At 36.7% G+C, this 27,551-nt stretch overlaps 2 protein-coding genes across 2 annotated transcripts; both read left to right on the forward strand.

Moving 5' to 3' along the window:
* The first annotated feature begins 490 nt into the window (after nt 1-490).
* Nucleotides 491-9,888, forward strand: LOC150076339 (uncharacterized). Its single transcript, XM_090387097.1, has 3 exons — nt 491-605; nt 8,369-8,439; nt 9,246-9,888. Exons 2-3 carry the CDS (start codon nt 8,379-8,381, stop codon nt 9,782-9,784), a joined length of 600 nt encoding a protein of 199 aa, XP_090243223.1. The 5' UTR covers nt 491-605; nt 8,369-8,378; the 3' UTR covers nt 9,785-9,888.
* A 10,113-nt stretch (nt 9,889-20,001) lies between these two features.
* Nucleotides 20,002-22,894, forward strand: LOC150076340 (uncharacterized). The gene is made up of 3 exons (XM_090387069.1): nt 20,002-20,023; nt 20,569-20,639; nt 22,167-22,894. The coding sequence occupies exons 2-3, from the start codon at nt 20,579-20,581 to the stop codon at nt 22,703-22,705; spliced, it is 600 nt and encodes a 199-aa protein (XP_090243195.1). The 5' UTR covers nt 20,002-20,023; nt 20,569-20,578; the 3' UTR covers nt 22,706-22,894.
* The last annotated feature ends 4,657 nt before the right edge of the window (nt 22,895-27,551 follow it).

A 27,551-nucleotide genomic window follows, 5' to 3' on the forward strand; every position in this document is an offset into this window, starting at 1 on the left:
TATAGTTGATTAGAGCGCTGCGATTGATCGGCTACTTCACCGATAGATTAGGCAAGCGAATTCGTTAGGTTAAATATGTTCTAAGGCCACGAGGTGGCTGTGATTGCGTGCGTATTCTTCAGTGGTTTTGCTGTCAGTTGGAAGAAAATCCCAAGTTTACGGGAATTTAAAAAAAAAAAAACATACACCCGTTGTCCTCTTCTAAGACCGAGTAACTCAGCCGCGTTGTGAAAAAAAAAAGTTCCATAACAATTCCACGTGTCACAGATCCTTTTGCAACTTAACATTTCAGTATGGAAGGACAATTATTATAACCATTTGTGTTAGCTGCCAGGACTTGAACAAACAACTGATATTTAAAATTACGCCGGAAGAACTGTTGGTTAGTTCTTCCAAGAACTGCAGCACAGTACTGGTATTCAGTTGAGATTTGTACTAGGAGTCTTGGTCCCATCCCCTTTTACTTCCTTCTCACCTGACATATTTTTCAGGAAGCGAGAAGCAAATAGAACATACGCAGTGTTAAAATTTTCTACCCTTTGTATAATCATAAATTCTGTTCCTCCCAGAACGAACCGAATTCACATCTTCAGTAAGCGGCACAGGTGAGTTGTTTAATGCGAATCTGTTTTCATTTTCAAGGTACACAATGCGACCACTCTGTTCTATATTTCTCAATTCTTCGAAGACATGAAGCTTCATCTCCCTACCCCTTTGGATTGTCAAAGCCCATTTGTTTGCTTACCTACCCGTAATGGCACCACTGATTCCAAAAATATGTCTGTTAAGAAATGGGGAAAGGTCGACTAACACGGGAAAAAAAAAAAAATCTATGCAATATTTCTGGAAAGTGCTCTAATTTAAGTACATGCCAGAGTACGTAAACAGAGATTTTTTATTTGAAATGTAGACGTGATACACAGGAAGGGATGGACTAGCCAAAACAAACATCGCTAATTAAGCATTTCTATATTTATTTTTTATAAAAAACAGGACGAATATCATTAATGAAATTGAAGGGATGGATGATTGTGTTCAACGCAAAATGCAATAAACTTAGGGCGAATCCAGTGAATTGTTCTTTTAGAGGTAATGTCACTGAACCCAAAAAGCAGCACACTGCATAAAGATGAGTCGAATTAAGTATTACTCACGTCATCACATCAATCGTGTTGGAAGTCGAACTAATTGCAGACCAGTTTCATTTAAAAACTGAAATTGGTTAACATCAGCCTATACTTCAACGTCGGGTTTCCCAAACTGACAGAAGGAGTAGAATCATGAGACGTTGCTTTCCCCCCCCCCCCCAAATATTTTGTTGTGCTGTACTTTTATTCATATAATGATAATTAATAACAAAAGTAATACAGTTATACATAATCACAACTAATATAAATTAAAATGAAGTAATGTTTATATTGCAAATATTACATAAACAATTTCAATGAATTCTTGGACTTAATATCGGATAATGTTCTATTACAGAGTAAATAAATTTATTAAGGAGAATACGTACATAAAAGTAACTATTACTGCAGGGAGTTGAAAACATCGCGTACATGATGTTAAAATTTTATTTAATTAATTAGATGTCATAATTGTACAGAGGGGGAGTCCCCTCTGTACAATTATGACATCTAATTAAAACTCCAGAACTCGTCCATCGGAATTTGAACTGGCAAGCGCGCTGCCGCTGACGTTATTACGCAATCCATATTTAAAGGGGGAAAAAATTAAACATTTATTTATGATTTTGTTTTTCTATCACGATTCTTACTAAATTAATCAAAGAAGTTACAATTTATTAGTCATCAGTTGTGGTAAGAGATTCCAAACCACCACACAGAAATGGATGTGGACAGTGTTGCAGACTAATCCGCGAAATTCGAATTTATTTCATAGTCAAAGACTGAGTGATGAGTTCTTCAGCTTTACTACCCAGAAATTTGTGGGTCCCTATTCTCTTTTGGTTAATTATTTAATATGGGGAAGGGGTACTACATCAATTTGTTGAAGTCTGTACGAAGTACGTAAATATTATTGTCGCTCAGCTTTATTATACTTTTCCTAATGTAACGCAACCATTAGTAAGGTTGTTGAATAAAACAAATTTTATAAGCTGAAAATCGCCGAGGATTGTACAAAATAAAAACGATTCTTACAACTATTCGCAAGTTGCATTTGATGTCGTTTTGCATTCGCTCGTCACTATTCTTGAACAAATCCTTTTACTGGATTCGAACCCAGGTCTTTCCACTCAGCAAACAAGCACGCTATAACTGTGCTACCGTGAACCACGGGAGTTTCTCGTCGAAGTCAGCTTATATGTTTACAATTTGTTACGTTCTCATAGTAACAGAAGTAATCAATCATTGGCTGCTATTTATTTACAATGACAGTCACGTGAATATCTGACCAATCTTTGTTCATTCTAAGTTACATTTTTTGATACTAAGGCCATAATGCGTACAGGTTTGGTCCATTAAACAAGTGAATTCAGATCTGATGATATTGGTTTATTATTTTCAGCAAGGTAAAAAGATCATTAATATCTTGTCGGTCTCCAAGGATCTGCTGTAAAGTAAGTTGATTAGAGAAATGGTCCTTTCCTTTCAGGAAAGCTAGTAATTCTCATGAAAGATTCTGTTATAATATAGTTTTAGAAGAGCAGACTGGGACTCTTCACTCAAGTCATATGACATGGCATAATAGATTCTATCAGGGCCAGCAGCACTGCCTAATTCTCTCCTGGTAAGGGGTACATTATACGGAAGCTGGCGTGTAGTAGTAAAATTTAGATTATATTTTTCTGCTTGTACTTTATGTAACCGAAAAGTTGGCTCATAAGCGGTTACAGCTGAGAGTGCTTGAAAGGTTTCAAGAGGACTTCCTTCCTTTTTACAAGTAATATTGGAGGGTATTTCCCGACTTCAGTCCAAACTGTGGAGGCATATCGGGACCATGTCTCTTTTTTACTCATTCGTTGTATATGACGAGCTCTTACTTTCTTAAACTATCAGATTAGCAGTTGTTGGGTGTTTGCGAAATAAATTGCAGTATCCATTATTCTCTTCTCTGGCATGTATTTCAAGAAGTGGACCATCATCAGACTTCATTTCACTATGTTTCCTTAGGTAGTTTCTGCAGCTGTCGTTAATTTGCTGAGTATCTAAATGTGCGAGTTTTAGCTTTGTTAAACTTCCAGACTGGACTGTTGCGAAGGTTTTTGGCAACAAGTTGGGTGAGCATATTGAAAGATCAATTGCAGAAGTTGACCTTGAGGAGAGATGCATGTATTTGTGACTGCCCTTCAAGTAAGTTTTCAATTAATTGACCTCTCTTATCAAGGTGTAAGGAACCACATACAGTCAAGATACAAAAATGTGGTTGCAGCTGAGTAATCAAAGTGTATGAATTATTGGTCGAAAGGTATAAAGAAACTACCGTTATTGCTATCCCGACCATAATTCGGTTCATCATCAGCCATTTTCAATCCACTGCAGGATGAAGGCCTCTCCAGCAACTTTCCAGTTCCTTCTGTTTTGAGCACTGGCCATCCATTTACTACTCAAAAACTCATGAATTTCATCTATCCATCTCCGCCTTTGTCTTCCAGGTTTTCTTCTAGCTCCTCTTGGGTACCATTCTGTTATTTTCTTAGTTCATCTGTCATCATGTCTTCGAGCTATGTGTCCTGCACTTGAGTTTGCTGCCTAATCCATGTGTTTCTCTTCTTATCTAACATTCTAATTCCCAATATAATTCGTTCCATTCTTCGCTGTATAGTTCTTAGCTTCTCTTCCATTCTTTTGGTGAGTGCCCAAGTTTCACTTCCATAAGTCATGGTGGGGAGTATACATTGATTCATTATTTTACGTTTCAGACAAACTGGGATATTGCTCTTCAGTATGTGACTATATTTCCTGAATGCTATCCATCCAAAATTTATTCTTCTCTTGACTTCCAGCCATTTATCATTATTACAGCTAATAACTTGTCCCAGATAAGTATATGACTCTACCTTTTCAATTACTGCTCCTTCAATCATTATTTCCCTTTCCGTGGCATACTTGTTCATCATTACTTTTGTTTTAGCCATATTCATCTTTAGTCCAAAATCCTTACTAACTGTGCATAACTGATTAAGATTTTCCTCTAATTCTTTGGGATAGTGGCTTATGACCACAATGTCATCTGCAAATCGTAAATGGTTTAGGTACTCTCCGTTCACATTGACTCCTTTCTGCGACCAGTCTAATCTTCTGAAAGCTTCCTCAAGGGCAGCAGTAAACAGCTTCGGAGATATTGTGTCTCCTTGTCGAACTCCTTTCTCGATTTTAAATTTGCTACTGTCTTTGTCTAGTCTAATAAAGGAGGTAGCACTCTCATATATTTTCTTCAAAATCATAATATATGGGGTATCTATGCCTTGTCTTTCCAGTGCCCGAAACATTGCCTTATGCTGTATGGAGTCAAATGCCTTTTCATAATGGTGTTTTATATTCATTTGCTTTCTCCATAGTTGAGAATCCTGTCCTAAAGCCAGCTTGCTCTTTCGGTTGATTCTCATCAAGTATTCTTTCTAATCTGTTAGTAATGACCCTTGTGAACAACTTGTAGATATGGGATAACAAGCTAATTGGTCTATAATTTCCAATTTATCTCCTTTCTTATGCAGCAAAACTATGATTGCATTATTCCACTGCTTAGGCATCACACCTTTTCTAATGCACTTTGTGAAGAGCCTTGCCAGTTTCTGTGTCTCTTCCTCCCAATTTTAACAACTCTACAGTAACTTCATCTTCCCCCGGGGCTTTCCGATTCTTCAATGCATGTTCTACCTCATCAGGAAGAATATCGGGTATGTCGTATGTGTTGCTACTTTGCAATCCATCTTCCCCACTGCTGGTATCATTCCCTCGCTCCTTGTATAATTCTCTATAGTAGTCTTCTGCTATTCTTCAGTTTCTGTATCATTTGTCTTTCTGTATTACTGCTCATTTAAATCCTTTGTTTTCCCTTAATGCTTGTTCTACTTTTCTTGTGTTAAATCTTCTTATGTCCTCTCTGAGTCTCTTTCTAATGGCTTTGCATAACTCAGTATGCTCAATTTTCTCGCTCTTCATTTGTCGTCTTTGGTTCATCATGACAAGTGTTTCTTGACTAATTTTTTCTTCTTTGGATTTCTATTTCCCTATAGGTTTCTTGGGCTTTATCACTTTCAGAAAGTTGTAATATTCCTCGTCGATATCTTGGTCCTGAGCAGTCTGCAGAAGCTTAAACTTGTTCTTAAGTTCCAGTACATACTGCTTTTTCTCCTCCTCTGTTATTTCAAAGACCTTTGTATTATTTACTCGAGTCAGTTTTTTCCTTTCCTCTTCTGTTATCTCAAAGACCTTTGTATTATTTACTCGAGTCAGTTTTTTCCTTTCCTACATCTATATCAAGTGTACATCTTACCATTCTGTGATCACTTCCAACATCATTCACAATATATCTTCTGTTAGTGAGGATGAAGTCGATTTCATTAGTTGTTAATCCATTTGGACTCTTCCATGTCCACTTTCTGTTCACCCTTTTCTTGAGAAAAGTGTTCATTACTGACATTCCACAAGTCTTTCACCAATTCCAAAATTTCCTATAGTTCCTCTTTCTGCGGTGTTTTGCCTTTTTCCAACCTTAGCATTGAAGTCCCCCATAATAATAGTGTAGTGGGTTTTCTGCTCATCCAGAAGACTCAATTTCAGTGTACATTTCTTCAACCTCTTCATCATCGTGGCTCGATGTTGGTGCATAAATCATTACAATCTTTAGCTTGTACCTCTTAGAAATCTTGGTTAGCGATTGTTAAAGTTTGTAGAGAGAGAGGGGTCTGAAAGGAGTACTAGTGTTTGCTAGCTACCCCCCCATGCGCTATATTGGAGTTGTTCCTATCGTTTCAAAGCATTATTTGATGTTTTATGCTCATGTCTGCATCTCGTAGGCAAAGAACAACGCTTATATTCGGTCATAAACATAGTGTGAATTAGCACGGAGTCACCATCAAACGTTTCTATACATTATTGAGGATTATCAGGTGTGTCTGTTTACGCCTGTATATAATTTTTGGGAATATTGGTCTGCTGATATCCATATTTTCCTCTGCATGTATTTCAAGAAGTGGATTATGTGTCCCTGGTATCAGTGCGGGATTTTTGATTCTCTCCTTCAGAATTTTTACCTGGGGGTATCGTCAATAGTGCATTTACTGAAAGGGTTTTATGCTGTTGCGTAGAGCTTTCTTTTAGTGAAGAACTTGGACTAACTGAACAATCGGTCTGTATTACTGTTATGGAGCGTTGGTTCTGAATTTTCTTTTCTCTCCGCCAGTGGATGCACTCCTTTGAGCATGCTGAATGGTTTCCTTGGCAATTTTGACAGCATTGTGATTTTGCTCTTTTGACCTACAGGAGGCACAGCTGGTTACACCTTTGCAGAGCCCAGATTTCTGGCACTTAAAACAGCAGACTGGGTTAGGAATGCAAGGTCTAATTTTACATCTCATATATCCAGCCTTTAAGGTTAATGGCAGGGTTAGTGTATTGAATGTAAGAATCACTGTTCGAGTAGGAGTAAGTACTCTTGTCTTTTATGATGACTATCCTTTTAGCATGCATTATATTTTGATTGTTTAATCCTTGGACGATCTCTTCTTCAGATACAGTAAGCAGATCCTACTTTGCTATTACCCCTTTTAGACGATTTCAAAGTGTAATAGCAGGGTGGGATCTGCTTACTGCATCCGAGAAAGGAGTAAACTTTGTGGGAATGCCACCAAATGTAATTATTTATATCTTAAACTGTGGCCAGTGCCAGATAGGATTGATACTCTTCATATTCAGGAACGGTTACAAAGAGACCATTAAATCCTTAGACATGCGTTTCCCGAACAGAAATGATACTGAGAAAGAAAAAGTTAATTTAAAAACAGTTTGTTTCTGAGGAAGAACGCAACAGCATCGTGTATGCGTTTCCGTCTTATTCATATTTCTTGGCCAATATGGAATTGACGATAACCCACGTACGGTCTCTTTATCATACTTCAGGTAATAATGAATATTTTTTCCATGTGGATCATTCTACTGAATGCATTCAATTTAGCACTTTCCAGCTATGGCGAATATCAACGTTTTACTCTTCCCTATTTGTATACTTAAGAATAATGTCTCATGTGCATCAACTTTTCTAATCGAACCCAGGAACATAATCTGCACGATATGGAAGAAAAGTGATCATCATTCTGTTGGTCGTGAGGACCACGAGCTCAAGTACAATTTTAAGCGAATTCTTAAAATATGGTGCATGAAGGTTTTCTCAAGAATTTTCCCATTGGCAGATTCTTAGTGTTATACGGTTTTTTAATCAGACATTCTAAGGAAGAGGCTTGGCATTTGATTTTTTTTTTTTTGTCACGTTATTTTATTAGAAATTTTCATTCACTTGTTTGGAACTTGGTGATCTGAAGTACGATTACTTGTATTTCTTTTAAAGATTTTTCATATGATTACTCATTTTCGAGGATTGGCGATATTAGTGTTTATCGTTCATCGCAATAATGAATATTTGCGAACAATACGAAGAAAGTTTATTTAAATATATTCAATCAGCTCGTTCATCATGTTGTGCTTCACCCATAGGTTTGTGGGTAATCAAATAGTCGCTGACTCTTGATAAGGAGACTTTTTCAATTCCTTTTGATGTCAGATAACTGCAAGTCTGTTGAATTGCCAAGTAAGTTCCCAAGGGTCGAGGTTGAACCACTAGCAGATATATAGCAATCTGCAACATCTTTTTAGGAACGGAAGCAGATACAGGTCTCATCAAAACACTTGCACGGAGCTGGTGTGGCTTGCCAATATTATTTCCCCAAGATTCTGGCACATTTAATTCCAAGACCAACTACTCATCCTTTAATGATGAACCCAGGGGAAAAAAAAAAACCAAACTCCTTGATTAGAAGTGAAAACAAATAAATATCTTCAATTGTAACTTAAAAAAATGGAATAAAAATATTCAGTTCGATGAGAACTTCAAGAATAAGTAATTGCTTACTGCTTAAAATCTTTGAATAACATGTTGTACCACGTTATGCGGAATTTGAGTTCCTATTTATATCAAATGAATTCATTTATGCTTAAGAGGCTCCATAAACATGCGCACTGTAACATTTCATGACTCCTCCAAAAATAAATGAAGTCTGAAACGCGTTCTAAAATCTTTACACTCTCTGGTATTATGATTCCAATATCACATTCACTTATTTTCGCCTCACCATGTATTTTTAGATTAAGTTAACAAATATACTGAAACATTTCTTTATGTCTGCTAGATCTGTGATCATGTACCGGTGGATGCTGCCAATATTTTGCTTGGTGTTGGTCGATATCAGCAGTGTTGCAGGTAAGAGTACTGCGCTTTTTTTTTCCCTTCATTATTTATTAGTTCTTTTAACCTAAGAAATTTGTGGGTATTTGGGCACGGTCCCACTATAGTTGTTCAGGAACAAGCATCTGTAATAGCCGCAAATTCTGAAGTTTAATCAAAAATTATAACCTGTTCTCATTGGGTGGTGGCACTTGCGCAGAACTACGATTACTTTGATTTTTTTTTAAATATTAAATAGCAGACGTTAGTGAAAAGGAGAAGAGCGTTGTAAAATACTTCCAAGATTAATAAAAAATCCACCTAACCGTAAAATTTTATTATAACCTCTTATATAAAATATTTCCCCCCCGATTGAAAAAGTATTTTTTTACAAATAAATTTAGTTTGAAATTTCACCACTTATAAAAAGGAGTGACTCTGGGTTCAAAGAATTATTCGGGTGTTTGGTCATTGTAGTCTTATTCTTATAAGAAGCTTAAAGCAACCGAATTCAGCTAAGTTAGTTTTAAAATGTTGGTTAACACCATTGTGTTTGATTGCTTATTAGAAAATAATGTTGGTCACGTGAAGATTTTGCTGGTGAAAAAAAAATTACCTTTGTGTTATTTTAAATTTAATCTCTTTTCTCCATTCGGTGGTCAAATTTCAACCATTTTTTGGTCTTTAAAAATGCTAAGCTACATATATTAATTACAACAAAAAGCCAGTTTTCAATAACATTTAATTTTGAATTATTAAAAGTGGGAAAGCACTTTATAACCACCCTGCTACATCGAAGATCTTCGTCCATCTTTTCTTAATGCTTATATTTTGTTTTTCAGGTTCAAGGTCGAAGCGTGAAGCCTTCCCTTTCGACGACTGCAATGACGATTTAGAAAGTAACAAGGAAATTGATGATTTCATCAACCGCGAGCGCCAAAACATACCGGACCCACTGAAACTACCAGACAGTAAAAACAGAATTAGTCTGCACGATGGTTATCTAAAAGGGCTGTCCACAATCCGTCGAGGCGGCGAAGCATCAATCCAGTGCACCCCAGAGGGCATGGTGCTTTCCTCTAACATAAAATTCCGCTTCCTTAACGTGTCCTACCTGTGGGAGGTGAAGGTGCTTAATGTCGGCTGGCACGGCAGTTTCGAACTATACACAGAAGATCCCGAACTTTATTTGTCGTTACTGGCCAAAAAATCCACCAACTCCGTGAAAATACGGACGTTGACTATTTCGAAATTAAATGATATCGAGAGGAAAGTGACAGGATTTGGTCCTTTCAACTGGATCGCAACTCATCTCACCAGACTCATCAGCATCAATAAGTTACTTGACGAGATAAAGGATATCATCAATGGCAATGATTAATGGAGCTTTAAGTGACGAGACCTGAAACCAGATTTGTCCGTTTAAGCCCTCTTAAAGAATTCTCTATGCGCCATCTTCCATAATTAACATCATATCAATTTTTCTATTTTAATTAAACTTCACTTACTAAGCATTGAGGTCATTTGTATAAATTAACATTTAAGAAAAAGATTACTATTCTTAACGGTAATACTCAGTCCTATCCAGGAATGGAGGTTGGTGTCCTGGTTGTTTTTAAAAACAAGGCTGATTTGGGCTTTTACTCAAATATGACAACAGATGTCGTCACTGTAGTTAAAATAAATGTTAATATTACATTCACTGCATTAGTGTGAAAGTGCATATCATAGATCAGTTTATTTGCTTTGCTGTACTCCAGCAAGTGGTCTTTTTTACCTTTAGATCGAGCTGCAGAGCACGAGATTTTAAAGGCGCGTGCTTTAGCATTTTCATTCAGAATTTTTGTATAATCCATGGAATATAGTCTGAGTTTTATAGAGTGTATCTTATCTTACGTCTTGTGTATATAATAAAAGAAAATAAAGTTCTGATTTATATTCAGTACTTTGTTGTGAATTTAGGTTTCTTACCATAGATGTTGGAAGGACAATTGTGCTTGTAGAAATGGTTATTAAGGTTAAAATTTTAAGAACAGGGTGCAACGAGAAAACTACGTCGTTGAATGGTATCCGTAAAAAATCTCCAAAAAACTTTCTCTCATCTAGCAAGAATGAAAGTAAAAAACACATGTTACGGGCCTTTTAAGGAAATTAAGTACAGTTCCTGAAACCTTATATATGGCATACATTTCTACAACTTGTGATAGCTTTTCTATTCATACTTTAGGATGAGCAGAGTCGGAGACATTTAACAGAATACAAAAACATCGCTGCATTTAGTAGAAATGTAGAACGCGAACCACGGTCAACTGAAGAGCGTGTACTACTGCAATCTTGTTTGATCATTCGACATAGCCGAACGGTCAAACAAGAATCTTTTGTCACCTAAAAGAAATATTTAGTTGTAAGGACATTGTGTACCCAGCAGGATTTAAACTGCCTACAGAATGCTCACAGCAGAACAAACTTTACATCTACAAGATGAAATATATCGTTTTAAGAAATGGCCAATTAGTCTTTCGGCAAGTCCAGGGCAATCGCATCTAAAGGCAAAATTTTTCGAATTCTAAGTAAAAGCGTCTTTGTTGCGGTTGCTCATTTACACGATACGGTGTTCCCAGACATTTAATTTACTTCAGTAATTATTTTTAAAGGTTCGCCACAGTGGAGTATATAACTGCAATAATAGTTAACTCCACATATCAGCTAATAACGTGGTAGCTTTTATTAACTATCGGGTTGATGCGTGGAACTATTGTCTCTGAGTATTCAGAGACAATAGTTCCTGAATTCCGACTTTTGAGACGTCTGCTTTGATTTGACCTTAATCAGTTCAATATTCCACGACTTTTCCATGTAAATACAGCAAGAGTATTCTTCCGTCAAAGTGAAACAGGAAAGATTGGAATGCTTAGATTTTTATCTCTCTCTCTTTTTTTTTTTTTTTTTTACATGCAACATTGGTGTTCCCACGTATATGCAAAATTGAGTGACATTCGATTCTTCCATTTAAAAACTTAATTCCGCGGATATCTATTGTGGCTCTTGACGTTTCGACGCATCTTAATAAGTTTATTCACTATGGAGTTTGAGGACTTTCTTCCCAGACATCCTATTAAGAGTTCCATGGTTCTTTCAGCTGAAGACTTCGCAAGATAGTGTCCTATTTTAGTCAATCTTCTTTAAACGAAAACAGTACTTTCATTTGATTTCAGATTCAAATAAATTTATGTAGAGGGGGAAAGATCGAAAAACCGATATTGTTCCTATTACAGTACATCAAATAAGACTTCAATTTTAAAATGATTTCACACTGTGGGGTACAGTTTCTTAGCTAAGATCTTTTACTTCCACATTGTGTGGAAAATATCTGGGCTCAAACCTGTCTCTATGGGAGGAACTTGAACTTCCCCAGACTTATAGCTCGTCGGTCTCGAAGAGAATTACACAATTTTACTCTGACTCTCGAGTTTTCATCCCGCAAAATTGCGGGTCCAGTTGCTTGGCATTTATGAAAATAGCCCAACATTGCCCATTGATAAGCAACAATAAAAAGTATAATATTTAAATTTAACTACACTGCTCGACAAAATGAACAGAACACGTAGAAAACTTGATTTAAGTCGTGCAGCTTGCGATGAAAAGGGACAAAATTTGATATGCTGGTGTACCACAGAATAATGGTGAAATGAAGAGATTGCGAGAAACTTCGGATAGATGTAAGGGGTTACATAGGAATTATCAAAAAAGGTCACATTTCAGAAGTTGATACAAGGTGTTCGATCGAGATGGCTACGGCACACGGTGGATATCTTCAGTTTCAAGATATTCCTCTAGTACTTCAGCTTTGTCGCGCAAGAAAAGAAAATCTTAGGCAACCGCACCCCTAAAGAGGGGTGCATGGGGTTCGAGGATCTGTTCTAGGTACCCCTATCAGAAACATGAAGAGGGGTGTGGCGGTTGATTATTATTCCGCCCCACACGAGAACACCATCTCCACCGAAAGTGTCCCTTTCTCTGATGTTGAAGGGATGGTAACGCATTCCTTTTTGTCTACAGATGAAATAACATAGAATCTGTTTGTAGGCTAAAACGGGGCTCAGAGAATAGAACTGTATCCCATTTGTCATGGCACCAGTTTTGATGAACTCTGCGGTGGTTAATGGAATGCAGATCATTGGCTTCCACTTGGCCGCAGAAACCTCAAAAGACAGTTGAGAAGACGGAACCATGGTATGGTTCCGTCTTCTCAACTGTCTTTTGAGGTTCTGTCTATCTGTCCCTAACAGCAAGACGGAACCATACCATGGTTCCGTCTTGCTGTTAGGGACAGATAGTGGCTGTTCTGGTTGACGTAGCTGAGCTTTTCTTGTAATGGTTCCTGTCTGAAACTGCTTTCGTTGTGCCGAGACAACATTGCGTGACGCTGAAAGCCAAAAAAAAAAAAAAAAGAATGAAATGAAGTGATGTTGGCGCAAACCCGTGTTTTTATAAGCATGAATAATTTTCTGCTTCGTAAGGCGAGGTGGTAGATCGATTTCTATTGGATACCCGGATGCTTATAACATCAAATATTCGCCTTCGGCGACACTGTTCACAAATTATTCATGAAAAACATTTTGTTCTGTTAATTTTGCCGAGCAATGAAGTTTTACTTTGAATTCCCTTTAATAATTTTAAAACGGGCGGTACTGGAGCGACAAGCCTCAGCGCATGTAACACCAAATAGCGAAGCATTTAATGAACCCTCCGACTTAATATTATTTGAATGTTTCGATCATAGAAGGTAGCATTTTAGAAATATAACGGAGATAGGGAAATCCCTGGTGCAATTAGACCCTAAACACACTATATATATAGAGAGATCTTTAATAAATTTGACCTATTCTGCATTTATCATGTATTACACATTAATATTCTTTATTTCAAGATGAGAAAAATTTATTATTGCACATATCACCTAGGTAAGCTGGAATTGAATTGGATTATGTACATCAAAGCTGTCACCAATATACAAAAAAAAAAAAAAATGAAGAGAAAGAAGCTCCAAGAGATGCAACGACTTAACGTTATACTTTTTTTGTTCTACGGTGGTTGATGATAGAATATATTTTTTCAATTTGAATTAAAAGATTGTTACCGAGAAATCAGTAATCTTTCCATGTTATAAAGAGAACCAAATTGATAGATATATTTACACAGACTTGTCAGTAGCTGATAACTAACCTTACACTGGTAATTGCCTTCTCGTTATTTAAAATGTTACTATCAGAGACGGTAGCATTTCAGAAAGATAAAGATCTTAAGCCTAACTAAATTTGCATGATACTACAAAGAACTTGAATTCTTATACAAATACTCTGAAATACACTACACTTTCTTAAAAGCACTGAACAAAACTGTTGTATTTTGAACCAAACTTTCCGGTCCCCTTGAAGTAACTATATAAACTTTTACTAGTAATATAATACAATGAGTGGCCAGTTTATTAGAAACACCATTATCGAAGGAAGCGGTCGATCAATCACATTTTTACAGCAGTCAATGTACATATCGTATGAGCATTAGTAAATTAATAAGAGGAGTTTACCTCAATATAGTACGTGGAACACTTCCGTATGATACCCTCCAGAAATTAAAACGGAAAAAACGAAAAAATCGACAACTTACCGGTACATTAAAGTAAAATATAAATAATTAAATAATCAATTTAACACAATTCAAAACAATTAAAATTCAAATTAACGCAATTAAAAGAATCTAACGAAAATATTCAAAACGATTTTCCTTCCTGAAGCTGACAATATACTAATTTACTAATATTATTATCAACGTAGAACATATTGAGTATTACAGCTCTGATTCATACTATCTAATATCGTATGAGCGCACACTGTTCACCGAAAGACTGGACAAACAGCACGACCTAAATGACCGAGTGTGGCATGATATGTTGTCGTTATTTTGGTTTTTAGGAGCATTAGCAACTAAGGACATATTGTTCCGGGGATATGCGGTGGTCATTCCCTGACCTTTCCGCATCCTCCATATTTGGTGGTCACGGGCTCGAACGCCGGTCTAATCAAGAAGCGTGGGCTACGCACTGCTGCTCCTGCCTACCTGGCTACAGAGGCGCCGTGGCATGATAGTAGTTGTTTCATAGACAGTCGCCCTGCCGGGATTACCACGCACAACAGTGTCTAGTGCATATAAGAATAGTCCAACAACGAGAAAACATCCAGCTAATAGATGTTGTAGTAGGGTTTTAGGAGCATCAGCAACTAAGGCCATATTGCCCCGTGCATACCGTTTGTAATGGTTCGTTTTCTATTGATGGACATGGAACACGAGTTTCCAGGAGTAAAAACCACACTATCCTCGCTTGAGACCGACTAACTCAGCCACGTTGTGAAAAAAAATTAAATTCCACATGTCGTTGACTTGCTTCGAACTGAGGCCTTTTTCTAAAGTGGCACAGATACTTTTGCAACTTAATATTTCCACACTGAAATGTTAAGTCATTTCAGTGTCTGTGCCACTTTAGAAAAAGGCCTCAGTTCGAAGCAAGTCAACGACATGTGGAATTTAATTTTAAGTCATTTCAGTGTGAAAATATTAAGTTATTAGTATTCCAGACGTTATGTTAGACGATAATTATAACCATTTGTTTTAGCTGCCAGGAATTGAACAAACAACTGATATTTAAAATTACACCGGAAGAACTGTGGGTTAGTTCTTCCGAGAACTGCAGTAGATACTAGGAGCTGGGTCCCAGCCCTTTTTACTTCCTTCTCACCTGACATATTTTTCAGGAAGCGAGAAGCACATTCTTTCAGATTTATAGATAAACAGATGGAACATGCGTAGTATTCACTTTTCTACATTTTCTATAATCACAAATTCTGTTCCTCCCAGAACGAACCGAATTCACATCTTCAGTAAGCGGCACATCTAGGCTCAGGTGAGTTGTTTAATGTGAATCTGATTTCGTTGGCAAGATACACAATGCGACCACTCCGTTCTATATTTCTCAATTCTTCGAAAACGTAAAGCTTCCTCTCCCTACTCCAGCTTACTATTTCATGCCTTTGGATTGTGAAAGCCCATTTGTCTAGAACACTCACGTCCAAAATCGAGTTTAACTCTTCTTTCAGAACAGGGTGAAGTTTCCTAGTCGGCCTTATTTCCTTCAAAATTCGTAAATCTTTCTACGAATAGTACATCTGTCACTATTCTTATTGTCTCTCTCTGCTGCTTGCCTACCAGTAGTGGCACCAACTGATTAAAAAGAAATGAGGGGGAAGTTCGACTAAGCAGGATTTAAGGCCAAAAAAGTCTATCGATATGCTGCAATATGGTAATTTCTACACCAACTATCTAATATTCGCAAAAGCAGTAGCAAACGTTTGCTGGTGCTTTTACCAACCAACTTAAGTAACTTCTTGCATACAGCTTTAGCAAGAGTAACAATTTGTGTAACCCATTTTAAATGAGAAAGACGGACTAGCCGAAACAAACATCGAAATATTATGAAGTACAGTATCAATCCCTCAGTCAAAACATTTATGAATTTTGAACCCGAATATCTTTTTGTTGGTAAGGCTGTAAATAACCTCTTCCGTTAAACATTCCTATTATTACATTGTACAATTTTTAATAAAAAGAGACCCCATTATCGACAAACACAGGAAGAATATCATTAGGAAAATTCGAAAGGATGGCCGATTGTGTTCAACGCATAATGCAAAATACAAGTAGAAGACACGTAAAGAGTGATAAACTTAGGGCGAGTCCACGCGAACCGTTCTTTTATTGAAAACTTCAAAACTATTTCATAGTTAATGCTCTCGGGCTCAACAGAACTGTTACTGTATATTTTTTAATAAAAAGAGACCCCATTATCGACAAACACAGGACTGTTTAGCTCAAAGAGTAGTCGAGAGCATTAACAGCGCACTGTATAAAGATAAATCGAATTAACATTAAAAATTACTTACGTTGGAGTTATTTCACAACCGTCACTTCAGCAGATTAATCGTATTGGGAGTCGAACTAACTGACATTTGCAGACCTGTTTCATTTAAAACTTCAGCATTGCAGATTTTAAGTGACCAACAGTCTAAACTTCAACGTCGGATTTGCCAAACTGACAGAAGGCGTAGAATCATGGGAAGTTCAAAAAGTGTGGACGCAATATGTAAATATGATTGTCGCTCGGGTTTATTTATTATTTTTTTTCATTAGAAAATGTAACCACTAATTATTAAGGATATATTACCGTTAAAGTTAAATGTTGGATTACATTTATGCTAAATGACACGTGTCTGTTGCACACATACGGCGAATTAAATTTGTCTTGTGCGACGCCAGAAAACAAGGGGCGGACAGACACTTCGTACGAGTTTCTGTTAAAATAGCAGGAAAATAAGTGACCATTTCATTCCAGAAATATGAACTGCACATTGGCCACTCATTTAAGATTCAACGTCGGGTTTTCCAAACTTTCAGAATTAGTAGAAGTATGGGACGTTCATAAAATCAGTCCACTGTAATTTGGTTCTTTAAATCGTCAATAGCTTCCCGATAAGTTAAACAAAAGGATAAGCTGGACTGTTAAGCCAGTCGGTTACACTATATTTCATGAGACTAGTACACCTAACCCATCGTCATTTATTCTGTGATTTGGAATAATTACAAAAAAAAGCTTTTAACACAATCTGTGTCATAAAGTCAAAAATTAAAACAGAACTCAGAGTCGCCTTTTAATTTGCTGTGTTGAATAAAATAAATGTCATAAGCTGAAAATCTCCGAGGATTGCACAAAATAAAGAGTCCAACTTACTTTTCACAAGTTGCATTTGAGAACAATACTGACCTCATGTCGCTTTTCACGACTGCCGTTAATTCCCACGCGATTTATTTTTCGACAAGAGGATTATGGGATGTCTATATCTGCACTCTGCCAACAGATGGAGCCATTCGATCGATTTCCAAAGGAAGCAATATTTTATCACTTAAATAGGGTAAATCATTCTTCTACACAAAGGTTATAACTGGGCAACTATTTGTACATGAAGACAGAATCACAGCAAACAAACTATCGGCTTCATGTCAATAAATGCGAGGGCAGCAAGGAGCTACCCTGCCGGCGTGGGGTAGTTCCTTAGCAGTACCTTGAAAGTTCAACACCCCAAAACGGGGCATTGAAATGTCAAGTAACGCGAGTGTCGTGGTCTGTCCTTGTGTATGTACTTCGGTCGATTTTAGGTCTGCGAGGGGAAACCGGAGTACCCGGGGAAAACCTCACTCCACGGCCTGAGACCGACGAACTCAGTACCGAGTGAAAGAAGGCAGGAAATCTTCCTAAATACCTTCTACTGGATTCGAACCCAGATCCTTCCACTCGGCAAACAAGCACGCTACAACTGTGCTACCGTGGACCACGAGAGCTTTTCGTCGAAGTCAACTTATATGTTTACAATTTGTTACGTTCTCATAGTAACAGAATACCTCATCATTGGCTGCTGTTTACAATGACAGTCACGTGAATATCTGACCACTTGATTTTTAAAAGTCGTAGTGAAATAATGTAACCTTAAAAAAGAGACAAAGGCAATCTTTATTCATTCTAAAGGAACTACAATAGTCAGATTCACTAACTATTACCTTAGAATGGTGTTTTTTAATGTGTATATATTTTTTTTTTTCAACAAGAAATTTGTCGAACGCCAAATCTTGAAATATCTATTCTGAGGCACTCAGCTTCAACAGAATTGTCTGGATTGCTCAGTAGTGGACGATACATATGGAAAATTCTGAATTTTAAAAATAATAAATAAGTATACAGTATTTTGCCATAGTGTAATATACGCTGCTTTGCAAATTAATCGAGTGGAATCCTTACACACAACACCTAAGAATTTTTTTCTTGTTTAAATTTGTAATATATAACGAAGTAAAACTCTAATAAAATAAAATGCAAGTAGTTATAACTAAATCTTTAGAAATGCGTCAGATTGAGCCTACAGGTATTGTAGCAATCTTAGGTGTATGGTAAATTGGACCATACTTTGTAATTAATACTCTTCTAATCTATGATTGTTTAGGTGTGAAGCCTAATGGATTAATTAATAATAAATAAACGGTGACAGAGACTTGTTGCAAGTGAAACAAAGAGGGCTGTGTATGATTACATCAAGAGTAAGAAAGAGAAAATGTTGGCCGATGTCTGTAGAGATTATATAATTAAAGTAAGATTGCGCAGGAATTTATGCAAAAAGTATAAATTACCATCTACAAAAAAAACTGGTTGGATCAAAAACGTATAATTACTGCGCGATTTTAAAACCAAACTAATAAGAAAGTGGGATATAATACCTCAGAGATAACTGCTTGAGAAGAAGCAAGTTACACTGATCGGTGCGGTAGTCCCAGGAGGAAGCAGAATTGAAGAAAAAGAAATAGAAAAAAATTAACGAAATCTATAAATTGAAGTCTAGCGTCTCTAGGAGAAGCAAGTGACTTATTTTGGTAGTGATTGGAGTATCGGGTACAATTGCAAGGGGACTGAAGAACCATCTGGATGAAATCGTCGTATACGGGATAACAACTTGGCAATTAAAAAAAGTTGATACCTCTTTGACTATCGAATAGTATCCGAATCAGCGAAGGACCAAAAATTCCAATCGCAATTTCGGGTGGACTGCGATTACCATATAATAATACAGCATTAATCACGAGAAAATATTCTTGGTTCAACTTTAGAGTGGAAACCTTGTGAATGCGTGCATAGAATTTACTGAGTAATATGGTTTCGGAAGCGGACTCTTTGGAAAGCGCTGTTGCTTCGAATTTATCATGATCAGTCCCTTGAAAAGATCTAAAACTGTGGCAACTGCCAGGATTGATACTCTTCATATTCAGAAAGGATGCAAACAGAACACCTAAATTATCCTCTTAAACAGGTTAATTCCTTAGAGAGGCGTTTCTCGAAGATAATACTAGAGATCGTGAACAGAAATGATACTGAGAAAGAAAACGCTAATTTTAAAACAAAGTCACCGTTTAATTTTCAAAAGTAGACACTTTGTTTCTGTGCAGGTGAGCAACAGCATCGTGTATGCGTTTGCTATGACACTATTTATGTGTTTCAATATTTCCTGGCCAATATGGATGTTATGGAGTTCATAATAAACCACTTACGGTTCTTTGTAAGGTAATAATGAATATTGTTTCCGTTTGGATCATATTACTGAATGCATTCAATTCACCAGTTTCCATCTATGGCGAATATCAACATTTTCCTCTCCCGTATTTGTACCCTTAAGAATAATGCCTGACGTTCCCGGACTACATAAACTTTGAAAAAAGTGATCTTCATCGTGTTGGTCATGAGCTGAAGTATAATTTAAAGTATTATGGTGCATGATTGGCCATGAGCTGAAGTACAATTTAAAGTGAATTCTTAAAGTATTATGGTTCATGAAGGTTCACAGAGGGCGTTGGTTTGCTCAAGAATATCCTCATCGACAGATTTGTAGGGTTGGGTTTAAGTGTCACGGAAAACACCATACTTTAATCAGACATTCTGAGGTAGAAGCTTGACATTTCATTATTTTAGGTAATTTGTATTTCTTTGTCACTTTACTTTATTAGAAATTTTCATTCACTCGTTAGGGACTTACAGATACCTGAAGTACAGTTACTAGCATTTCTTTTAAAGATTTTGCACACGATCACTCATTTTTGAGGAATTGGCAATATTAGTGTTTATCGCAAGAAGAAATTTGCGAAGAAAACTGCTGCCCCTAATAGTGGTATAAAAATATTCGTTTCGATGAGAACTTCAATAAAAGGTAATCGTTTACTGTTTAAAATCTGCATACCATACTGTTCCACATTATACGAAATAAGAGTTCCTATTTATTTCAAATTAATTCAGTTATGCTTAAGAGACTCCGAAAACAATCTGCGCTACTTTAATTTTTGGGAAATTGCTTGTAATATTTCCTAGCTCCTCCGCAGATAAGAAAAGACAAAAACAGTCTCTGGATTTTTGATTACAGTCATTGATTCCAATATCACATTTACTTATTTTTCGCTTCTTTCTCTAAATATTTTCAGATTTAATTAACAAATATACTGAAACATCTCTTTGTCTGCTAGATCTGTGATCATGTACTGGTGGATGTTGCCGATATTTTGCTTGGTTCTGCTCGATGTCAGCAGTGTTGCAGGTAAGAGTACTTCGCTTTTTACCTTCAGTATTTATTAGTTATTTTAAACTGAGAAATCTGTGTTATTTGGGCACAGTTCCAATATAGTTTTTGTTTGGGAATGACTATCAGTAACGCAGATTCTGAAGTTTAATCGGAAACCATAAACTGTTCTCATTGGGTGGTGACACTTGCGCTCCATTACTTTGATTTTTTTTTTGCTTTTTAAAATATTAAACAGCAGACAATTGCACATGCAAATGTTTTATGTGCGTATATTATATTTGCAAGATGAATATTCGCGATGTAAATTGAAAGTAATTAGCATAACACTAACGTAACCTGTTTTATGAAGAATAAATGTGGGTAAGACGAGTTGATTTACTCTTCAGTCGGAGTTGTAGTTAGTCGATCTCAGGCGAAGGGAGTGGCGCTCCCCTTCTGAGTTCTTCTGCATTTTTCAACCTGCAGAGCAAGCAAATTGGCCGTGTATACGCACGGGCCTATTTGCTTGCTGTGCAGTTGTACGGTTACAATGACTTTGCAAACTCCTCTGGCCGTACAAAGTATAAACGGAAACTATTCATTAAAGATTGGAAAAATTTGATTAACAGTATCAATCAAAAAGCTTGATTGATAGCGACTATCAGTCATGATTGGTAGACTGCAGCGAGAGAAGAACATCATGGTGAGATTATCTATCTGTTGACAATCATATGGAAGCTACAGGAATGTTTCTCGTAGCAATAAAAGGTTCCTTTTAATCATTTCTTCCTGTATTAAGAAACTAGCCATCTCCTCATACAATGTTTTACACTGAACCGTTGGACGTTTTCTAGAAACTTATAAATTTTTCAAAATAAATGATATAATTTATTTTAAATAATGGTTCGTTATGAAGTATTTTCCCACCGATTCCAAAACTATAGGTGGTATCCAAAAACGCTTTAATCTTTGCATTGTAATCAATATACGTGGGAGTTTTTTTTTGCAAATAAAATGTTTGAAATTTCACCACCAGAGCGATAAGAGACTTAGTACTTTAACACGTCCCGTTGTTTCACGATGTCTTTCAGCAGTCCTTAGTCTCCAGCATCTTGCTTTCAACGCTGGTTTAAAACTGTCCGATTTGAAAGATTCAATCGGAAATTTTGAAGGCAGCTGTGGGGAATACCATGATGTTTGATAACTTACCAGAAAGTAATGGTGGTAACGTGGAGCTTTTCATAGTGGACAAAGATAAGCGAAAAAAATTTACCTTTGTGTTATTTTTAAATGAATCACTTTGCTCCCATCGGCAATCAAATTTCAAACCTTTTCGTTCTTTAAAAATCCCATATATATCGATTTTCAGTACCTCCCTAAATTTTTTGAATTATTAGTTTTTAAAAGTGGGAAAGGACTTTATAACCACCGTGCTACATCGAACATCTCCTTAAGATGTGTTCTAGCACTTAGCAAAGAGTTTCTTTTTCTCCGTTCGTTACTTTTACAAAAATCATATTACCCATGTACTTCTTTTCGTAATGCTTACGTTTTGTTTTTCAGGTTCAAGGTCGAAGCGTGAAACCTTCCCTTTCAACGAATGCAACGACGATTTAGAAAATAATCAGGAGATTGATGATTTCATCAACCGCGAGCGCCAGAACATACCAGACCCACTGAAACTACCAGACAGTAAAAACAGAATAAGTCTGCACGATGGTTATCTCAAAGGACTGTCCACAATCCGTCGAGGCGGAGAAGCATCAATCCAGTGCACCCCAGAGGGTATGGTGCTTTCCTCTAACGTAAAATTCCGCTTCCTTAACGTGTCCTACCTGTGGGAGGTGATGGTACTTAATGTCGGCTGGCACGGCAGTTTCGAACTATACACAGAAGATCCCGAACTTTATTTGTCGTTACTGGCCAAAAAGTCCACCAACTCCGTGAAAATACGTACGTTGACTATTTCGAAATTAAATGATATCGAGAGGAAAGTGACAGGATTTGGTCCTTTCAACTGGATCGCAACTCATCTCACGAGGCTCATCAACATCAATAAGTTACTTGACGAGACAAAGGATATCATCAATGGCAATGATTAGTGGAGCTTGAAGTGATGATATCTGAAACAGGATTTGTCTGTTTTAAGCACTTTTAAAGAATTCTTTGAGTCATTTCCGTAATTAATATCATACCAATTTAAAGTTATGCTGGACTTTCAGTCAAACGTGACAAGATATATCCTCACTGAAGTTAAAATGTTAATATTACATTAGATAACATTCTCTATTAGTTTGAATGTATAGTTTCATAAATAAGTTTACTTTGCTGCATTACCGTAAGTGGTTTTTTTTTTTTTTTTTACCTTTCCGTCGACCTGCAGAGTTCTTTGGTGCTAATGAAATGCAGGAGATTTTAAAGGTGCGCGCTTTGTATACCTGGCTTTGGCTATTTTGATTCAGAATTTTTGTATAATCTATGGAATATAGTTTTTCAGCTTTACAAGTTTTGTTGAGTGTGATACTGAGCACATCTTGTGTATATAATGAAAGAAAATAAAGTACTGTTTTAGGTTTTATTCAATACTTTGTTGCGCATTTAGGTTTCTTAATGTGAGGTTGGAAGTACAATTGTGCTTGTAGGAATGGTTACTTAATGGTTATTAAGAACAGGGTCCAATACGAAAGGTGCGTCGTTGACATGTTACTGGCCTTTTAGAGAAATTAAGTACAATTTCCTAAAATTGCACATGAAAACTTATATATGGTACCAAATTCGCGTTCCATATGCGTTGAATGACCCTCAATCCTTCCATTTAAAAGCTTAATCCCGCGGATAGCAGTAGTGGATAATTCTTGTGGATGGAGTTACGACGCATCTTGAGTTTATCCACTATGGAGTTTGAGCACTTTCTTCCCAGACATCCTACTAAGAGGTCCATGGTTATTTCAATTGAAGACTCCGCAAGGTAGAGTGTTCTATTTTCGTCAATGTTATTTAAAAGAAACAACGTACTTTCATTTGATTTCAGATTAAAGAAAATTGTGTAAATACTGACATTATCAGGCTGGTAGTTCCCTGGTATCTCGCTCATGATGCTATTTGTAATTTTAAAATGCTTTGAGCAGCCACTTTCTTAAAATGAAACCAAAAATAATCTTATTGGAACACAAACGAACGCGTGTAATCAAATTTCTATTGTTCATATTACAATACATCCCGATAAGACTAATTTTAAAATGATTTCACAACAAAAATTTCTCCACTAGCATAAGCTAGATAAGATGGCACACGTGGGAGTTTCTAAATCTTTTCCCGAACCCGAACTATATAATTAGTCTTGTCTAAAACGTGCCCTACCATAGCATTTATAATGAACATAAGGACAGTTCAGTGCTTTCAAAACGTTATTTACAGGAGAAAAATCATGAAATAAGTAAATCATATTTATCAAAGTATCAATCTCTTTGAGGCTGGAGATTTAACAGATCTCCAGTAAATTACGAGTATAAGAAGAAAGTATACTACCATCTATGAGAGATTCTGGATCGAACTAGTTAAAACTATTTAACTTTTGATTCGATACTTGTCAAAATCAATGCGAGAAGCAGTAATGATCTGTGGACTTGCGTAGTTTTGAATGAAGTCCTATCGTACAAACAAAACAGTATCACTCATTTAATCATACAAAATCTTGTAGATCATGCAAAGCCCCATGGGAGCACAGTTATTTGTATTCCTTGATCAGTTCCCAATTTTGAGGATTTTCTCCCGCAAAATTTTGGAACTGATCATAGAATACAATTTACAGGCATGTTACACTAACGTCTCATGACTCCAGTTGTTTGGCACTTATGAAAATAAGTGCCAAACAACTGGAGTGTCTCTTAAGAGTTTGTGATAGTGTCATTGTCTCTGTGAGTGTCTTCAGAGAAACGCCGCACCAATAGTAATCGCTTTCAATATTCCTAAAAGGTTCACAGGAATGATAATAAAAAAATATATATGGTAGCTCAGTGAGAATAGCACTATGAAGAGTAGCTCAGTGTCAATGAACTTGAGTGCACGGACAAGACAATAACAAAACCGAATAACACTGGATGTAAACTTTTCGGTCATCACGCAAATAATGCCAAACTTTGAAAGATCTTACCTTCAGAAATAAGTGCGTTGGTTCCAGGTACACGATTACTATCGTCCATGCACTTAATAGGACAAGGGCTGGTTCAAATAAGATTCTGTTTCTAATTGCCATTGCAGTTTGAGAGGAATACACTTGGGAAAAATCATACTACCTGTAAAGGCGTAAAATTCTAATCCAATTTAAAGACCGATTTACTAATGAAGAAAATTAATTTAACAAAATAAACAAGCTAATGTACGAATTATTATAAACCAATAAAAAACAGCTTACACCACTATTGAGAGATAAAGCACCCGCATTATAAAGTCAGTAAAAACAGTATTGAAATTGCATTTTACTATAACATTTCATCTCCATTGAGGTGATAAAACACGTAGCCATCTGATTCGATTAATTTATTAAAACGGGCCTTTACTGACTAAACTTACGAACAAGGATGATGATGACAGCATAAAACCAGACTTTTCTCCTCTGCGCTGTGAATTTTACAGGTTTAAATCGGCAGATGCAATAGCAGGATCATGGAAGTCGATGATAAGATGGACAATTTTCCAAAGTTCAGCAGTTAAAATTCTTTCCAACGGCTTTCTATTGTTATTATTATAGAGATTATTAGAATAATGACTGTCTTTAATTAACAGTCGATGTGTCCAATAAAGAAAATTCAAAGAAGTTGACAATTTACTTTCGTGTATTACATTTGAAAAAACGCGAAATTTCAACATTTTATATCGCTATGTAAATATTCATTCTCAGTGTTATCGCTGTTTGTATTAGAGGGCCACAACGATGGTACGGTGCCTCGTTAATAGCACAGTTTTTAGCTACCAACGTGGCTGAGTTGGTCTCAGGCAGCATGATTTTTTTTCTCCCAGAAATTCTGGTTTTTCGTTCAGCAAATTGACCAAAACTCACGCAATTTACAGACATATTATACAAGGTGCAATATTTTCAAGTCGCTGTACGCCTAAAACTGTACAACCAGCCTATGGGTGGGGATTTAGTCCAAAGGACAGTACGTGTGTATTGTCTGCCCCTTCGTGTCGTGGACGAGGTTATTGGGAAGTAGCCTTCCTAGTGATCGCTGTTTCGCAGTAGCAAAGTGGGCAGACAACACACACTGCGCTACACTCACTTTTGGCCATTTTACAGAGTTTTGTATCGCATCACAGAGTAACAAGGCGAAGTTGAACTAAGGTTCAGGGGCCGCCTTATAGACGCAACACATGTCTGTATCCTACTAAATTTTAATACTAGCTTTGTAATGGCTATATGACACGAGAAACGAACTTCTGCTGCATCTTCCCCACCTCCTAAAAATCTGTTATTGACAATTTTCCGGTCTCCAAAAAGTTGCTATTCAATTCCGCTTTGATCTTTACCGAAATCTCCGTCTCGAACACTGTGGCAGGCACGCAAGTAAATGGATCTTCACGAGATCCAGCCTTCGATTACTCCCCAAAATTTTGTAGTTGTGTTCCCCCCTAGTTCTTTTCTCTTTTGTTAGTGAAAATATACCTCCCTGGTTCATTTTACTGATTACCTTCAGGCCGTTATATACGCCTAACAGGTCCCTCAATATGCCCCGTTGCAGTCCACACTTTTTACGCTATCCTTCAAATTGGAATCGATTAGTACCCCGTTACCAATTTGGTTTCCCTTCTTTTGAACCCTTTGTCTTCAAAATGTCTCCAGAGCCGAATACAATATTCTAAATGTGGCTTCACCATTGTCTTATACGAAGGGACGATAAAATCCTTTTATCTACTTGCGAAGGTCCTATATATCAGACACGACACCACGTGCCTTCCACACTACTTGCTTATAATGCATGGAAATTTTCATCGTAACCCTCACTTTGTCGCTTTTGTTCGGAACCACTTAACTCCAAAAGAAACTAACATTTAGAACCACTAGACTTCATTTGCCACTTTTCAGACCGTTTGATTCACTGAAGGATCTTTCCATGAATCCAAATTTGCTCTGTTTGCAAAGCCTTTCAAGGGGACCTGTATCAAAAGGTTTACTAAAGTCAAGGTAAAATTTTGTTTTTGTTAAGGAACCTGGATTTTCGACTTGACAGAAAGCTGGACAACTTAACTGAAATAAGGACATTAACAATTTTTACTGTAAAAATTCATATTCGAGCCCATAAGTAAGGATTTGTCCAAAAAGACGAACACAATTTCAATCCGAATAGTTCTGTTCACGGAAGGCAGTTTTTTGAATGCGAAGATTGATGGGATTAACCTCATCACAACACAAGCCACGAGGCATCAGTCATTTCTAACTTGAACTTGTTCTAAGCATCTCTACCTGAGATCAGCTATTCCTCAGCTTGTAAGTATGACTGGGAGTCCCTGATTAATTCCCAACTCAGTCTTAGAGTATTTATTTATTCTACTGAAGGCTGAGAAGTTGGGTTCACACGATTACATTTTAAATCAAATAATCAACTCGAAAATAATGTTTCTTACTTTTAACATCAAGTTCACTGTTCTTAGCGACGTTATTTAATGCGAGAAATGTAAGCTCAGAGTCCAAAGAGCGTCCCTTAAACTCTAATACTTCTTCAGCAGCGCATGCTCAGAACTAACCTTTGTATTGGCGTTCATCTTGAAATAAAACGCTTCAGGTAGCGATGATCTAAATGTCAGCCGTTCTGTACATATTACGCTCCTTAGGTTTTCACAATTATCTCAGTCACTTTCCCTCTCTATTAGAATATCTTTATAGATGTATATTCATACAATATTATTAACATATTTATATATCACTTTACACTATTAATGGTTTCAGTGACC

Source organism: Mastigoproctus giganteus, chromosome 13 (genome assembly GCF_048544385.1).
Source record: "Mastigoproctus giganteus isolate SK-2022 chromosome 13, ASM4854438v1, whole genome shotgun sequence".
In the NCBI taxonomy this organism is placed as follows: domain Eukaryota; kingdom Metazoa; phylum Arthropoda; class Arachnida; order Uropygi; family Thelyphonidae; genus Mastigoproctus; species Mastigoproctus giganteus.